The 18,592-nt window shown below is 37.6% G+C and overlaps 2 protein-coding genes across 2 annotated transcripts; both read right to left on the bottom strand.

The window, feature by feature from the left end:
* Window positions 1–31: 31 nt before the first annotated feature.
* Window positions 32–18,320, bottom strand: LOC148185455 (uncharacterized). Its single transcript, XM_088074501.1, has 4 exons — window positions 17,912–18,320; window positions 16,800–16,906; window positions 2,064–2,151; window positions 32–1,855 (listed from the first exon to the last, which is right to left on the bottom strand). The coding sequence occupies exons 1-4, from the start codon at window positions 18,009–18,011 to the stop codon at window positions 1,809–1,811; spliced, it is 342 nt and encodes a 113-aa protein (XP_087930627.1). The 5' UTR covers window positions 18,012–18,320; the 3' UTR covers window positions 32–1,808.
* On the bottom strand, window positions 10,004–16,724 carry arl4ca (ARF like GTPase 4Ca). The gene has a single exon (XM_088074500.1). It carries the CDS (start codon window positions 15,428–15,430, stop codon window positions 14,846–14,848), a length of 585 nt encoding a protein of 194 aa, XP_087930626.1. The 5' UTR covers window positions 15,431–16,724; the 3' UTR covers window positions 10,004–14,845.
* Window positions 18,321–18,592: the final 272 nt, after the last annotated feature.

Below are 18,592 nucleotides of genomic sequence, written 5' to 3'. Positions count from 1 at the left end.
ACACCAAACTGTAAAATAACATTATGCAATCAAACAGGTAACCAGGAAACTCTTTTACTTTAAATGAGACTGGGATTGGTGGAAGGTGTTTATTTTCACTAAAGCTCATCTGTTGAGGCATAATTATATCACAATGTCTGTTTGTTTTTTTGACAAAAACTGATGAAAAAAACACAGACACAAACTTTGGTTTTGATTGTGTTTTTATTGTGAGCATTGTGTGTTTATTAGAGCCATACTGAGAGTAGCGTAAAAAATGTGGTAAGAGCGCACTCTGCTGGACAAACTGCAGAATGCAACCACTTCAAAACCAACCAGCAGCATTTTCTGCATTATATGGTCTGTGAGTTTTCCTTTCAGTGCATTCATAATCTGGGAGCTTTTGAGCACACGGCTTAATGCAGCATGTTGTTTTCATTTATGTCCGACATCCGTTTGACATTTGGATGTGTGTGTTTTCCTCCTCGGCTGAGTGACGGAGTCACTTCAGCAGATAACCAGCTCGCAGTCAGACCCCCTCTTGTTCTCTGAAAATCTAATTTTGGTTAATAAAATGTTAACAGTGTTTGGTATTTTGGAATTTACCAAACTCTGTTCGTGGTTGTACTATTGTATTTTCAGCTGAGCCTCCATAATATCTCCCAAAAACCTAGCAGCAGCTCGATCCCTCTCAATAGAAACGGTCCGCCAGAACCGACATTGATATCTTTGCTGACTGTGATGTCATTTCTCTGAGTATCTTCACCTCATATCCCAAAAATCTGCACAACCTGAGCTGAAAATTTCATGCAAGTCATAAACCACAACGATTGAAGTTTTAAAATTGTGTCATTAAAAGAAACAATTGTAAAAATTTAATGTTTTTTTCATCCGATTTTTAAAAATAAAAGCACAAAACATATTGATCCAAATGATTTTTAAAAATAAAAACATGAATAAATATATATTAATTCCCCCGAAGTTATTTGAACGTTGTAAAATATTTGGTTTTTGACATATGCTCTTTTTTCTGCAAAGGCATTGTATGTTTTCGCTCTGCACGAAACATACATACCTAATTTTCATGTAATCTTCTGTCACCTTTTACTTATTTCTTAAAATTTGTGAGACTTTTCTTGCAAAGTTGGTTGCTGATTTGCTCAAGTTTAAAAAAATTATTAGTAACGAGGTCACAGCTCGTCTGAATCTCAGCCAATCAGGGTCAAGCAGAAAGGTCGTGTGGTTTATCAGAAAGGATACGTGATGGTTTTGGTGGCAGGTTTGTAGGTAAATTTGAAGAAAAGTCCGTCACAGCGTTCTTAAGATGTTGTGTTCACAAGAATGAGATAGATTGAAGGTCACAATTTCCAATCAGTTAATTCTTGAATCCGAGTGCACTTTTGTGCCAAGTTTGAAGAAATTCCCTAAAGGCATTGTTGCCATACATCGTTTACAAGAATGCAACAGCTGTAAATGTAAAAAATACCTTTAGTATGTGATTTATACTTTTTAAATATCTAATAAAATATGTTTTTAAATGGAATAAAGAAAAATATCAATATAACAGCTGATTCCAAATTTTGCAACAGTAGCGCATTTTTTAAAAGAACCCACAGCATCAGAAAGAAGTGCAAACAGTAAATAAAACCCTCTGAACCCTTCACTGATTATTCTTCACTGTATACTTTACTCATATTATTAAAAAAAACACCGTAGCAGGACGAGTGCAAAGACGAAATAAAACCCCTGAAACCCTTTTGTCACTTTACCTCCATTAATTCACCACAGATATGTATGTTTGCATCAGTGGATCCTCAGGTGGATAAAATTCAAACTTCGGGCTCCTTATTGGGACGAAGCTTCAGTCGGGAATCACCTGAGAGGACAAACCTGTGATGAGTCACCGTTTGGTTCAAATATAAGCTATCTAACTTAAGGAACTTTGAAATTTTGGGCAATATTGCATCAATAATTTTAAGTTTTTTTTTTTTAGATGAATTGACAAAAAATACACATTTAGGTGTTTTTTAGTTCAGATTTCAGCTTCATTAGCTCTGTCAAAATCATGAGGATGAGCAGCTTACTGGCTGCAGAAGCTTCCTGCCGTCCGGCAACATCACCAACCGTCGCTGACATCGTCCCTCTGCAGAAGACGAGCCGCGTCAAATGTGGCTGAAGAAGAAGTAAAGAGAGACAGACAGATAATATATGAAAATACACGAAGAAACCAGTTCCTTGTTCTTAATGTAAACGTTCAAATTCAAACTAAACATACACTTTGTCAAGCCTGGGCTCGACCACAAGAGGGCAATATACTCAAGTTAAAGCCACCATGTTCTCCCATATAACTGAAACATACACACTGAAATCCCCTAACACCCGAAAAAGCATCAGTTTATTTGTGCTGCATTTAGATGCATTTTAAAGCATTTAAACTTCTGAAACCTGAGAAATCTGATTTGATTTTTTTAAAGAACACAGAAAAAAACAAAAGGAGCATACTGGCCAGAAAAGTTCAACAAACTAAAAATAAAAAATAAAAAAAGTCCAGAAAACCTATATTAATACTTCTATTTGTTAATCAGTTAAAATAATGTTATAGAAAAAAAAGGAAAAATACATCTATTAAAACTATGACTTTATTTTTTTACATAACTTTTTTTTCACTGACATTTTTTTAATATACATTTTTAATTTTTTTTAATTGATTCATTTTTATCTTTTTTGTATCTTTTTTTTTAAATATATTTTTTACTTTTATATTTTTATTGTCTGAGGTGATTTTTTCAGATTTCTATTTTAGTACATTGGATTTTGCAGTTTTTACAATGCATTATTTTAGGAAAATGTTTTTTTTTTCGTTATAAATGGATGCATTTAACATATTCTACAGTCTATAATGTACAATTTTTGAAAAAAGGTATTTTTTTAGAGCGACTGTGAAAAGACTTTGGTTTGTTGGTGGAAGATCATCTGATATCAGAGGCGTGATCTTCTCCAGACAAACTCACGTCTCTGAAAATAATCTAAAAGTAGCGACGGACAGATGAGAGTGTGAGGTGGGGTCGGGCTGCTCACGGTTTATTTCTGTCAGCTCCCAGCATCCTCTGGGAGAGCCCCAAATGAGAGGGACCCACCCTCTGGATTACAGAGGTGGGCTGTGTAATTTAACATGTTAATGACACGCTCCTCCAAACAGCTGTCATTAAAGTAATAAATCTGAAGCCGTGTCACTCTGCATCTGCTTTTTATTTCTTTCACTCTCCTTTTTAACTTCTTCACGCCTGCTGCTCTTTAGATCCTTATCTCACATCTCATTTTACTACTTTTAATTTTTGGATTTATTGGAAAGTAGCAGAAAATCATATACAGCCAGCACAGAAAATAACAAAATAAAACAAAATAAAACAAAATAAAATAAAATAAAATAAAATAAAATAAAATAAAATAAAATAAAATAAAATAAAATAAAATAAAATAAAATAAAATAAAATAAAAATAACTTTGGCTTGGGTTCACTCTGGCCTGCAAATTTCACTGAATAAAAATTATGATTCTTCTGAAAAACGTAATTTAATGGAAATTTCATCCTGTCTGTCACAATCCGACTTGCCCCAGCATTTGCGAAATCCCATCTGTGAATCCCTCTGCGTGTGTGTGTGTGTGTGTGTTTGTATATGTGTGTTTGCTGCATATGAAATAATTGGCTTTGACAGCAGCAAAGAGAATCAGAGCTGCGCTGCCACCTACACAGAAAACATATCTGAGCAGATTTCTCTCATTTCGGAGGAGGTCGACCTGCAGCGGCTGCTGTTTCTGAGGCACCAAATCACAGCTGAATTTAGCTTTAATACTGTAAAAACTACTCCTTTTCATTTTGTTGAGAGTTGAGTTTTCATGTCTGTGCATAAAAAAACATGGTCAGATTTTACAGACAGACACTGACAGTTGCAAAGCAAAAGGACAGCATTGGAGGATTTGAACATTTTCTTTAAAATATGTCTCAGCTGTGTTGCATAACACAACATAATCTTAAACTTGAAGTATGTCGGCAGCACTGCTTAAGTGCCATGATGACAGATGAAAAGAAAATCATAATTTTTGAGCATAAAGTCACAATATTATGAAAAAAAAAAATATTGAGACAAAAAGTCAAAATATTCTGAGAATTTAGTCATACTAGTTCAAGAAAAAAGTTGTGTTATAAGATTAAGGTTGTAATTTTACAAGAAAAAAGTCATAATGCTACGTAAATAAGACCTCGTCCCATAGTCTCAGTCCTATCTTAACTCTTCTTTCTCTGCTCCAGTTTCAAATACTACCACTACTACTACTACTACTACTACTACTATTACTACTACTACTAATAATAATAATAATAATAACAAACTTTTTTATATATAGCACCTTTCATACAAAAAATGCATAATAAAATGCTTTAAAAGCAGGCCAGCGAAGTTATTTAGCATAAAAGGACATTTTAAAAAAAAGTTTTAAACAAAAATTAAGTACTTAAAATCATAAAATCGTGAGATAAAAACATATATTGTAAAACCGATTAAACATTGCAGCAGTCCAAAGTGTAAAAAGAAGAGTTTTACAAAGTCAGAATGAGTTAAAGGTTAAATCTGTGCTTCTTTCTTTACTAAGCTTAAGTTTTGATTAAGTCTAATTTCTTTTTTGGTTCTGTTTTAATAATTTGTCCAACTCTGTCCCAAAATCCACATTAGACCTAAAATAAGGGCTGAGAATAAATTAGGTGATGTTGCATGTGCATGTTGAGAGAATATCCATAATTTTGCTGTTTTAAAACTGAAAACATCATAATTTCTATTCTTTTGTTCAGAATGGATCAACGGCCACTTTGGAAATCTTTGCATTCAAATGCAAATCACACCTATATGCAGATGTACCCGTTGGTTTTGAATCATCCTTCATTCACACACAGTTACACACACACACACACACACACACACTCAGTGTGGACTATGTTCGGGGGGTTTAGCAGCACAGCGAGCCGGTTCAGGCGGAGGCTAATCCGGCAGTGTTTCCTCCTGCCCGCAGTGCGCCGGGGTGAACCGGGAGTCACTGCTGTCGTCACGGCCGAGGCCGAGTTTGAAACATGGCTCATTATCATTTTAATTACAGGCTGCAGGTCAGAGAAAGTGAGAGGGGATAGAGAGAGACGCCAGAGTCGTCAACAAGTAATTTAATGTCAAATTAAAGGTTTGAACCTGAAAAATGTCACTTATTTTTGACCAAAGACAAATCAAGTCTGTAAGTCTGGAGTCTTTTTAGAGTAACAGGTCAAGATGTCTGTAAATGTTGACCATTAAAGGTCACATATTCTGCTCATTTTCAGGTTTATAATATAATAGTATTTTTGGTGTCTACTAGAAAACACTGACATGCTTTAATGCTCAAAAAGCCCATTATTTGTCTCATTCAGTCTGCGTGACAGGCCTGTATTCACCCTCTGCCTGACACGCTGTGTTTTAGCGCCTGTCTCTTTAATTACAGTTGTAGACAAAGACTGAGCAGAGCTTGGAGAGACAGAAACCACAGCGCAGAAAGCCAAGAGTTTAAAAAGACAAATGCCTACATTTCTTCAGAAAGGAAGACACTGACATTTAAAGACTGGATCAGAGTTCGAAAAGACAAAGATCCAACATGGTGTCATCCCAGGTCCTCAAAAACAAACACTTTCTTGTGCCTTGAGCGTGGGTACCAACGCTGAAGGTAGTCTTCATTCCCACTGCACAAAATACCCGCTAACATCTGCTAACATCTGGCTTTTTAATACAATGAGAATTCGTACGATCGGCATTCACCCGGATCAAACGACTCTGCAGTACACACAGGTTTTTATCACCTCCGACTCCGATCGGCAGTGATGGGAACACAACACCCAGGTGAACGCAGTAATTTCAGCTCCCTAACCAGTGAGATGTAATGACATGCCATCACTAATTACCCTCCATCTCCTCCTAAGCTGCACTAAAACACCGATCCAAATACATCTGCACCGAGTCTGAAAGAGAGTAGGAATAATTAAGAGATATAGAAAGAGAAGAAACAACTGAAAAGTTTTTAAAAAACTCAGTTCCTGCTACTGTCTACTTTTAACCTGTTCTCCGGCCTGTCTGTGATGTTGCATAGACACACCACCAAAACAACACACACACAGAAAGGCAGACTGGTGCGGTGTGTTCACTGGCAGTGGAGATGCTGTTTTGGTGGGAAAGTGGTATATGAGATGTACCCGTTAAAGTCTCCTGGATGAAACTTGTAATAAGTGATTAAAATTGTCAAACTGTTGTGGTCGCCATTAACTAAGAAACCACTTAATTAGATTCACAAAAAACATCATGCTTTAAGTTAAAATAGGTATGTAATTTTAACACATTCTCAAACCAAATCATAGTCGCTTTGCAGTGGACTTCCACGTCCACATATTACGCTCCAGCAGAGCCTCGCTCTGACATCGTCCAGCTGTGTATCATGCGGACACGACAGGTTCATTGCAGTTTTGCAAAATATGGCTTTTTTTTCCACGTCATGTGAGCACAAAATAGTTTTTGAATGGGACGTGTTTTTTTTTTTTATAATGATGTGTTTCCATCAGACATATTTTATATTTGCAATTTCAATTTGTGTAATTTGAGAGAGACCTAAATTTTAAACTCTGGCTTTGCATTGCGGACAATTTACTCATTGGTGGGAGCTGGAATTACACAATATTTGTAAAAATATTGTACAGTGCATTGCGAGCTTTGGAAAGACTGAGATCAGAGTGGATCAAGACACGAGCGAACACCGACTCAGACAAAAGCAAATCCAAGAGTAGAGCAGAAACTAGACTGGAACAAACAGAATCGATGCGGCTTTATCGTCAACAGACGGACTGGTTTTAAGTCTTAAAGCCTCTGTTGACTCAACACAAGCTGCCTTTACCAACATGAAACAGTAAACTGAGATTATGCAACAACAGATTCTGTCTGCAGCCTGTTGGACACAAAAGAAGAAAAGCGTCCACAGACAAAACATCACAGGCAAACACCGGAAAAGTCTGCATGAAATTATTTAAATTTGCTTAAAAAAAAAACAAGTAGCAGCCTTCAAAGCGTATTGGTTGAGCAGCAGATCAATCAAAACATATTTCCTTCCCATCAGACAAAAGGTTTGTTCCACGAACAAAGATCGGACAAGCTTTCAACAATCACGCTCCTGCACACTCGGCGCCATCCAGATGGATTTTAAAATACGTTAAGTGTTGTTTTCCTGCGCTCAAAGCTTCTGCACGCTCAGCGGGAAACGTGACAGTCCTCCATTTTGAATGGCGAGGACGGAAGCGTGAGGGATTATCATCCAGGAGAACACACAGATAAAAACGCAAAATCCCATTCACGGCCACCCACGGAAAGACGCAGAGAAGAAGGCAGAGAAACAAAGGAAGAGATGAAACCTCTACGCTCTGTCAGCGGTTTGAAAAGGAGACACTGAGGAGGAATATTTATTGTAGTGCGGAGATAAACTGGCTCTTACGGGCCTTTTACAGGGTTTGGGAACAGAAACTGTGGAGTAGAAAGGCTATAAACAAGTGTAAAGTCACATTTACTCTCCTCAAAATTACCATAAAAGAGAATATCTATGGAGTTAGTGAGGCTCTACATCCATAACAGCAATAACTCAAGTGATATTTCACCAGATAATGAGGTTAACGCCTTTTGAAACTCACAATGCACAGCTTTTACTCAGTACCAATGCTTTAGTACAGGTCTTTTCACATCAAAAGTACATGTTATAATACTTTTTACCAAAACTGATATCTATCCAAATAACAGATATCACAATAAACATCAAATCACTACTCAGGGATGAGCGGGCTGCCGGACATTTTCGCGCTGGAGCGGGCTGTCGGACATTTTCGCGCTGGAGCGGGCAGACAGACATCAGCTGACATCAGCCGGACCGCTCTGGACATCAGCTCTTTGATCCACCTTAATGAAATGCTGTGGCTGTCAAACACTCAGCTGTTCTAGAGTCAAAGTCATTCACTGCATCGGGACACTGCACTCGCGACATTCTTTCAACTACGTCTCATATTTCAATCGAGGAAAAGTTATATCGTGATTGATATCGTTATCATTTTATAGCCCAGCCCCAGCTAAAACTTTTGTACTTGTACTTTGTACTTGTAGGATTATGACTGCAGGACAAGGTATTTCAAGAATGCAGTATGACTACTTTTACTGAAGTAAAAAAAAAGGTTTGTCTATAAGCTCATTTCTCCAGCTCCGGATATGTCTGATAAATCAGTTAACATGTGCACTCTTACAACAAGTTTAATCCCAGAGCTGAGATAAAACAAAAAAAACCCTGTCTTATTTCAGGAACACAAAGTACACGGTACAAACATGCCAAACGAGTAAATAACAGTCGCAGGACAACATTTTCCTCATCAGTGATTTCACTTTGACATGACAGCAGCTCTGAGTTACACAGACCATAATAATAAGATGGGAGACAGTTGGGCTGTAAACACAATGACTGCAGGAAGGTAAATTTGGCACGAGACAGAGATGAGGAGTAAACAACAAGCAGGAAAACATTTACTCTCTGGAAATAGTATTTGAGACTGATTAGATACTACTAAAACTGCTCTCTGGTGGTGAGATAAGTGGATTTGCATTTTATATCAAATTCTAAATATGTTATCCAAACGACATCATTGCATCGTTTATTGACATTAATTGGGCATCGAAAAAAGTTTATTTTAAAGGGACAGAGCAGATATTTTGAAGTGGGGTTGCATGAGGTGGTTATCTAGTTGGGTGTTTTGTAATGACCCATCAGCTGTTTCCTTTTAGCTTTTCAGACTTTAAATGTGGGTGTTTTTTGTAGCAACCTATCCAGGTATTTTCCAGCAGTGTTTTAGACTCCAAACATGATCCCACGAGTGTTTTTCCGCAGCTTTTAAGCCTCTAAATGTGAGTGTTTTGTAGCAACCCACCAATGTTTTTCAAGTGTTTAAGCTCCAATCATGAGCGACCAATTTTTTTTTTCCAGCAGCTTTTTAATCTCCAAATGTGGTCTTTTTGTAGCGACACATTTGTGTTTTTTACGCAGCTTTTTAGGACACAAACTTGGGTGTTTCATTGTGACCCGTAAGTGTTTTTCCTTCTGCGTTTTAGGCTCCAAACATAGGTGTTTTGTAGCAACCAGTCAGCAGGGATAGTGCCACAAAAGGCCATTTTATTTTACCAAGACGTTGCTGCTTTTCCTGCCAGGATTGTGCCCTCCAAATGGGATATTTTAAGCCCAAACATGATCTATTACAAACCAAAACACAGAGCTTTTATGTACCTGAACCCAACCACACGTTAACCACGGCATTATTGCAAATGTAACATATCTGTGATTTGCAGAAACGTTCAATGCAAACATGTTTTCCTGCTGATTGGTACCGATAAAAACCTCACACAGCTCCACTTCAGAAATCAGTAGAGCCAAAAGTTCTTGTTGCCTTCTTGTATATTGTCATTTTAAGACTGCTATCTGCTCCATATGTATTTATTTTTAAAACTTTGATCAATACTCACCCATTTCTTACTTTGGTAAATTTTTAATTAACAAAATTAAACACAAATAAACCTTTTTTTTTAGGATGAATTTGTAACTTAAAGATGAAATCACATTTTCTCAAAGTTTAAATCTCATTCAGACACTAAGCTTTAAATAAAAATGTAAATATGTAGATGATATTGGCTGATTATTTTAGAGGCAGAGAAGTTGAGTCAATTTCTACAATTTTTGACAATTGCCAACAAGCCGCAGGTGCAGCAGGTGTCAGCAGGTAAAGTTGTTCATGCAATAAGAAGAATATATAAGGAGGAATAAAGTAGATCTTGTTTAACTTAAGACAAGATAGAGTGTATAACTGGCACTTATCGGAGCGCTGCCGGGAATTTCCCACCCTGATTAAAGCTTCAGAAACCAAACACGAGCCAGACATCACACACGCTCAATTACAAAGAGTTTAATCCCAAAAATACTTTACTTTTTTTTCCATTTTGGCATGTAACACATTGTTTGGTCTTGCTGTATCTTGGCTGTAACACTATACTGTATAATTTACATTGTCTGAAGTAGTGGCTGTCATGCAATGTTGAACACAGCTCGACTGATTACTGCAGGAAGAAAAGGATGCCACGTTCACGTCGGGTTTATGGCGATTTTAACTGCAAAATAAATGAAAAGAATCAAGTTTGCCCCTTTGTGGTTATTATATGTATGATATTTGGGCATTTTTGTTGCATTCCAGGATATTAAAATCAAATTAACCAAACTGTGCTTAAAAAAAGAGGAACATGCGACAGTTTATCATTTAAAATCCATTATTATTTTGAGGACATGGTGCTGCAGCAACAAAACCCTGTTTCTTCTTCTGTTGTGACGTGAACGCGGCATTAATCAACAGTCCATGTGAGACATTCAACAGTCCTGTCAGTTAAGACAAAATGCTAATTTCTGCAACTTTCACGAACTTTTCTGCAAGCTGTTAATCGTGTGCGTCGTACGTTAACGTTGTAGAGTTGGGGACTAAATCGGCACTAATTTGATTAAAAAAACTTCCCCACGCTGCACGTTTTGGTTTATCATTCAACTGGAGGGAAACTTTATGATTATATATCATTCAATAGGAGGAAAAGCCATTTTTCGGAGCAGCAGAACAGGTTCCAGCCCGTTGATTTTTTTTTTCATCATTACAGGAAGACACTTTGTCACTGCCAGCAGGTCGACACACTGCGGGATGCACTCGTCTCGCTTCACTGGAAAAAGAAACTATTTGTTTTAACTTAAAAAAGTTACCGTCTGGGCTTCCTTAAATGTTTAAGTTGGCTGAATTTGAGAAAAAAAAACTTCTCTTTTTAAATTCAGTCAAGTGAAAATTTTAGGGCAACCTGAACTTTTTAAAATTAAAACAACAGGTTTCTTTTTAGTGTTCAAAACAACTCTCAGGAGCAGCTGACACTAAAATTAGGGGATTTAAATGAAACATAATCGACGACAAACAGTATTTTGTGGTAATTTTGTCGGGACAAATGGGTTTTAGGGAATAAACGAGGCTTGATAGTCATTTGACGTTTGTTTGGTTTCCTGATACGAGATGCAGCTGCAAAATAACTCTGACATTAAAACAAAGAATTCATATAAAACAGCACTGATGAGGGAAATGTGTTAGAAAAAGAAAAAACAGTCTCACTCCAAACTCGTCACATATCGCCACTTGGTCATTCACGTCTTCATATGACGCGCAAAATATTGGCTTGACATTAAAATAAGAAGCAATTAAACAAGAAAAATTTGTTTTACAATTCTGGGAAAAAAAGTAAAAAAACAAAAAGGAAATGGCCAGAAAAGAAAGTGCAAACATTTAAATAAATTAATAAAATAGTATATATATTTTTAAAATATATATATGTCTTATAATTATAAATACTATTTTCTGGATATTTTCCCTATTTTTTTAAAATAATTTTCTTTTTCTCTTTTTTAAGACAATTTTCTTGTCACTTTTACTAATTTCTTTTAATTTGCGGATTATCAATTTTTTAAACTAGTTTGTCCGAATTCCAAATTTTTGAATGCAGCACAAAATGGTCCTATTTTCAAAGGTTTAAATGCATAGTGTATTTTTAAAAAACACTGCCGTTTTCACAAAAATCGAACCGTTTCTGCTTGTTAGATGCAGACTTTTTCAAAATAAAAGTACGTAAGTAAAACACCTTGAATTTATGTTTATTTCATAGAGGCCTCCTGGGTAAAAGTCCGGTGTTATTGGACTCATCCAGCACTCTTTCCGCCCGACATATCGGGACTTCCACGTCCTTAAATCACGTTGTTGTCCTGTGGCGTTTTAAACTGACATCACTGGATGGCGTATCATACAGCCGCTAAAGGATGCCTTTTTTTTCTGTCTGTGTCTGATGCAAAAAATCAGTGACCAAGTGGCGCTATTTGACGTCATCAAGTAACGCTGTGACGTTTTTTACACCTACATTTGTGTCTGATGCATAAATAACATAAACAGCTACATCAGTCTGTGTTTGTGATCCCTGGAACAAATACAGCATTTTTTCTGCCAACGAAAAACATTTCTGATGCATTTCAAACATTTCAAAATCACTGCATCTGGAGATTTATAAGCTTTAACTGTCTATGGACTAACACTCGGTGTCTACTGGCGACTCATTTCGCAGCTACTTTTCTTGGAAGAAACATTGCAACGCTGCACCCAGGTAAAAAACAGAGCTACAGGTGCACGTGAAGCTGAACGTGAACAGTCAAAATCAGACCTCCAATATGGCTTCTGGGGGGAGATTTAATAGAAGGAGGTTCTCTGAGGAAGAAACACCAAAATGTCTCAAAGTGCAAAAATAAGCTGAGGGTCAATGAATTAATTGTATAATGTGGAACCACTGCAATGATGCAAATTTCCTTTTAAGACGTATTGTTTCCATAAAGAGAATCAATGGCACATATGTTTGCATTAAATGCAACATAAGATCTTGAACCTGTGAGCAACGAACACTGAGCCCCCTTTTTTTAAAAAAAAAATCCCCCATAAATCAGCGGTTTTGTTGAGTTGCGACGCTACAAAAGCTGTTTTAATCTGAGACTTCGGTCACCTTATTAAAACTTGAGTATTTAGACTGAGCGACCTCCAGAACCAACAAAGTGTCTCAAGAAAATGTACTTTTCTGCAAACCACGGATGTGTTATATTTTTATGTTTCACTGTATCATATCAACATTCACAGCTGAGACATCGCTGCTTTTCCAGCTGGGATTTTGCAAAAGAAATGTTGCTTTTTCCAAAGATATTAGGAGTTTCCAGCAAAATACTGCCACAAAAATGAACTGTTTTTACAGAGACATCACTGCATTTTCTGCAGGGAATGTGCCAAAAAAAAGTTTGCTTTTTACTGAGACATTCCTGCGTTTCCTGTCAGGATAATGCTACAAAAACCTGCTTTTTTCGTACAGCAGCATTGCTGTGGAGGTAATCTAAAACATTTTCATGGGAGCATGCACGAGTGTGCAGACTTTATTTTATCTATTTCTATTTTTGCTTGTCCAGCACCTAGTTTTTATCACTTTTGGATGTGTGCGCTGCTTGAACTTTTCTCTATTGCTGCATTTTCAGCCAAGAAAAGCTGCATTTTTTTTTACTAAGACGTTGCTGCAATTACTGCCAAGATAGTGCAAAAAAATGTGTATTTTTTTACACAGATACTGCAGTATTTACAGCTGGCATTCTGCTACAAAAAGTTTTTATTTTATTTTATTTTATTAACCAAGATAATGCTGTGTTGCCTATCAGGATACTGCCATGAGAAGCATTTTTTATTTATTTATTTCTTTTTAACCAAGATGTCACTACATCTCAAGGCAGAAGATAACCCCCAAAACATGGTCCTTTCCTTATTATAACCAGGCGTTTTCTGGGGCCTTGACCTAACCTCACGTTAACCACAGCATTGCTGACACATAAATAAAGTTTCCAAGTGCAGGATAAGTAATAACACACAAATTTAACGTCCCCGTGGTTTGCAGAATACAATGCCAACATATTTTCTGGGATCTCGAGCATTAACTTTACATTTTCACCTCAGAGCGGCGGGGAGGGTTGTAAATAATAAAACGACGGGGGGAGACAGAGAGGAGTCATCTTTGGTGTAACACCACCTCACAGCATCAGTGCATCCCGAACCACATTCACAACAGTCTGCGCTCGGCAGCCGCGCGGCGCTCTGCCAGAACATCCACACACTTTATCGAAATATCTCGAATCACACAGTCCTGTTAGTGATTCTGCAGCAGCGACTCGCTCACAGGCCGTTTAATCCGCCTTTAAAAGAGGGTTAAACCTGCAGAACGAGGCAGAGTATCCATACATTTTAGCAGGAATTTGCACGTTTATATCAGTCAGATTTATACTGTGAGGATCGAGATCAGGGACATTCAACTTGCTTTACTCAGGGGCCACTTTTACAGAACGACAGGAGGCCAGGGGCCACTCACAGCAGCTCCCAACATGTTAACAGGATTTTAGGACACTTTCATGATTTAAGGACTTTTTAAGATTTAAAGATGTTTCTAGGATTTTAGGAGATTTTCGGATGTTTCTAGGATTTTTGGACATTTTCAGGATTTTAGGACATTTCTGGGATTTTTAGGACAATTCTATGATTTTGAGACATTTTTACGATTTCAGGACTTTTTGGGGATTTTTTCAGTTTCTCTGATTTTTGGACATTTCCACAATTGTATGACATTTTAGGAAATTTCTAGGACTTTAAAACATTTCTAGGATTATAGTTTGTTTCTAGAAATTTTGGACGTTTTTAGGATTTCAGGACATTTCTAAGAATTAAGGACATTAGGGGCGTCTGTCGGGGTGGCCTGTTTAGTTAACAAGCTCTATTTTGATGCTGTTTTATGCACTTTTATCTAAGTATTTCCTTATAATCCCCAGTGTGAATCACTTTTTTTAAAATTGTGAATTAAAAATGGTGGTGGGGGGGCTCCCGGCACCCTATCGGCCCCATAAGTTGATTATCAATGATCTAGTTGCTTTCTGCAAATTAAAATGTTGCTGGATGGAGTTTAGACAGCTTTATCTCCCTCTATAACATTCATAAACAATCATGAATGACTTCAGAGTCACATATTGGTATTTTAGCTCGTGTAGCATCACTATAAATATATTCCTGTCATATATGAGGCTTGCAATGTTTCATTTTTATCTGCTATATATCACTGCAAAGTCCGTATATTTCTATAGAAAGAAAAAAGTGCTATCACTGCCTCTTCTTCTTCTGCTTCAGTGACTTCCTCCTCTTCACTATCATCTCATACAGCTTGTCCATGCCCTCATCCAGCCCCTCTCCGATGATGGCGCAGGCCGGCTGGACGTGGTACGGGGTGGAGGGGCTGAGCTCGGCCAGAGCCAGCTGCCTCTCTATCTCCCCGACATCCAGCGCCCGGGGCAGGTCCTGCTTGTTGGCGATGACCAGCAGCGGGGTCCCCTGGTTCTCCGCGAACCGGGTGATCTTGTGCAGCTCGGTGCGGGCCTCCTCCAGCCTCTCGGCGTCCACGGAGTCCACCACGTACACGATGCCGTCCGTGCAGCGGCTGTAGGGCTTCCACAGGGGCCGCAGCTTCTCCTGGCCCCCGACGTCCCAGAAGTGGCAGCTGATGCCCCTGGAGGCCCCCGCTCCGCCCAGCCGGATCCTCTCCGTGTTGAAGCCGATGGTGGGCACCGTGTTGACGAACTCGTTGAATTTGAGCCGGTAGAGTACGGTGGTTTTGCCCGCAGAGTCCAACCCGAGCATGACTATGTGCAAGGACTGGAAGGCACCCAAATTGGAGAAACTGTTCCCCATGTTGCAGGAGGAGGAATACGCGCTCCCACAGTCCCAGCAGAAGATGCTTAAATGTCCCAGAAGGGATCCATCGTCGGATCAGAAGGTCGGCAAACAAACGCCAGATCCGCTCTCCTCCTCAGCAGATGTGCAGGGCGCAGCCCCTCGTTGCGCGGCGGCACTCCGGCAGCCAGACAAGCCGCAGCAGCATCCCTGGACTCACTCCAACAGCACCGGGCGTCCACAAACACTCAAATCATCGCGCACACGGCGGCGCGTTCAATGCGCACCGCTCTCCAAATGCGCAAATTACGCGCGGCCAAATGTCACATCGTGTCTCCGCGTCTGTCTCCAAGTGCGTAGTATTCATGTACACACAAGTGATGGTGTGTGACGCGTGGACCAGCCTCTAAATGTTGCCATGAAAGCATGCGTCAAGCTCGAGCAGAAAATTGCAAAATAAGACATCCGGTTAAGTTACGGCGCCTAAAAAAATAAAAGCCTCTCCTGCTCTGATGCAGGTGGAAATGGGTTTTATTTTGAAAAGTCTTCTGTCATGTTTTGTCTGCAGTGTTTCCTCTGCGCACTGAGCCGCCCGAGCTGCTGAAACTCTGACACCTGGTGGTTAAATATGACAACTACTACTAATGAAATCAAGACCTCAGCCGGAAAGCAGTTTGCAAGAACACAACTGTGTGTGGTTGTTTTGTGTCTTTTTTGGTCATATTGTGTGTCTTTGTTGTTGTTTTCCCAATTTTGTAGTAAAATTAAGTCTCTTGGACTTTCCCCTGCATCTCTTTGTGGCTGTTTTGTGTATCTTTGTAATTGTTTTTTGTGTATTTGTGTTTCTTTGTATCTTTTTTAGGCCGTTTTGTTGGGTTTTTTATATTTTGTGTCAGTTTCTTGTTATTTTGTATCTCTTTAAAGTATTTATGTGTTTTTTTTGTCATGTTGTGTCTCTTTTGGTTCTTCTCTGTCTATTAGTATTTGTTTTGTGTTTCCTTGTGTGTCTTTTTGAGGTCATTTTGTATGTTTTTTGGTCGTTTTGTGTTTTGTGGGGGGGCTTTTGTGTCCCTTTGTGTTTGTTATGCATAAATAACTATGTGTCTTTTTCGTTGTGTCTCTATCTGGTTGTTTTGTGTCTCTTTAAAGTAATTGTATATGTTTTTTGGTCATTTTGCCCCATTTTTCAGTAAAATTGTCTTTTTCCCTGTTTAAAGAGGATTTCATTTTTTTAGTGACACTCAGATATTTTTGAAAAAAAGAGTAAAATCCACGAATCTTTTACATGACTTTTTGACGTGTGTATGACAGTATCTCATATTTACTTTAAACACAGTTTAAACACAAATCATGTACTTTAACAGTATATAAACAGCTGTAACTGTACCTCACACTGTCTCCTGTCTCCTGTCCTCACAGTCGTCCACGCTTGTTTAAAAAAGGGGCGTGGCTTTGCTGCGGTCCACTTCAGATGATGTAGTAACCTGTGATTGGCTGAGAGACATCCAATCAGATTAGTTTGTGCATCTGGGTGAAGTTAGAAACATTGAAAATTAAATTTAAACATCCCAGAAAAGTTGTATTGAATTAGACAGGGAGCCTGAACGTGTGAATTCATACAAAAGCTCAGGATAATGTGACAAAAACTCTCATAACTCCAAATCAATTTTTTATTTCATTATTAATTTTCAAACAAATGCATGCGTGTGCAGAATGAAATACATAATTTCACTTATAGTTTACTCAGCTCTGCATTACAGTTACAGACTTTACAGACTTTTTTATCATTTTTTTAATATCATTTTCTGCACATGTCCCTCTTTTTTCTTTTTCTTTTTTCTTTTTCATGTTTTTATAAGGACATCAAACGAAAACTGAAGGCTCTCCGGGTATTAAGAGTTAAAAGAAGTATAAAAAGTTAAGAACTTCACAGTGCAGTTTATCATTCATCATACAGTCCAGCAGAGGGCACTCTCTGACCACAAAATGCAGCCACAAAGCTTCATTAGTGACAGATCGAGACATCAGTTATTGTCATCGTCTTTTAAAGAAAGACAGACTGAAACTAAATAACACTTCTGTACTAAACGGACAGTTAAAGGAAAACATTTATAATTACATACACTGATGATAATAATCATGTGGTGTTAATCAGCGCAGTGCATCTAAACTTTACATCTAATTTAACACATTTTATTTGTCTTCAAGGTTTTTTCCCAATAAAGTTAAAGGAAATTGAAGAATGGAATTCAGGAATTTAAAGTTTTGGCTTTCCTTAAAAAATAATAATAATAAAAAAAAGGTAAATGATGCACTAATTAATTGTTGCACATCAGCTGGTAATTTAATCACCACTGCATGGCAGCAAAATACTGCAAAACAGAAAGAGAGCCTCAGTAATCACACACTTTTCAGCATTATAATTTATAATCATTCAAAAAATAATTTGGGAAAGCATAAAAAAAACATCACTGTGAACTCTGTCTGTGCACACGCTACCTGACACATGCATGATGATCCTGGAGGAGGGGTCCCGCTTCTGCTGATCTGGAGTTTTTTCTGATCCACATCGAGGATCTGAGGACAGAGGCTGCCACATCCTGCACCGTAGAGATTATTAAACCCTCTGAGGCTGTTAAATAATATTAATTTACTTAATTTTTGTCATTTTCTGGTCGTTTTGTGTCTGATTTATATCTCTTTGATATATATATTTTTTTACTTTTTACATCATTTTGTGTCTATTTGTGGTTGCATTGTGTTTCTTTGAAGTTATTTTTGCAAGAAATCAATAGTTTGAGTTTAAAAGGGTTAATCATGACTCAATAATTGTGTCCTGCATCTCACAGAGCACATCAATTCCTCATAACAATGACATAATAATAATAATAATAATATTAATAATAATAATAATAATAATAATAATAATTTACTCAGGCTACTCAGTGTTTAATACTTTACATAATACATTTTTTTACACATTTTATATCATGGAATAAAATGCATATTTAAAAAAAATAATTTTTTAAATCACAGCATAAAACACATATTTTATACATTTTTAATATTTTACATCATAAACATATTTTTAAATATTTTACATAGGCCTCATCTGTTTATTATTATTATTATTGTTATTATTATCGTTATTATTATTATTAAATTTTGTTTTGTTCTCAT

Source organism: Plectropomus leopardus, chromosome 24, assembly GCF_026936395.1.
Source record: "Plectropomus leopardus strain MGB_pleo_1.0 chromosome 24, ASM2693639v1, whole genome shotgun sequence".
Lineage (NCBI taxonomy): Eukaryota > Metazoa > Chordata > Actinopteri > Perciformes > Serranidae > Plectropomus > Plectropomus leopardus.
This window is presented reverse-complemented; position numbering and strand designations above follow the sequence as displayed.

What these genes read in the sequence shown, in the direction of transcription:
- arl4ca (XM_088074500.1), bottom strand. Translation starts at nt 15,430, where the DNA reads ATGGGGAACAGTTTCTCCAATTTGGGTGCCTTCCAGTCCTTGCACATA.
- LOC148185455 (XM_088074501.1), bottom strand. Translation starts at nt 18,011, where the DNA reads ATGTGGCAGCCTCTGTCCTCAGATCCTCGATGTGGATCAGAAAAAACT. An exon ending in GATCATCATGCATGTGTCAG is followed by an intron (nt 16,907 to 17,911) that starts GTAGCGTGTGCA and finishes GATGTCTCTCAG; the next exon opens with CCAATCACAGGTTACTACAT. An exon ending in GAGACAGGAGACAGTGTGAG is followed by an intron (nt 2,152 to 16,799) that starts GTACAGTTACAG and finishes CTTCTTCTTCAG; the next exon opens with CCACATTTGACGCGGCTCGT.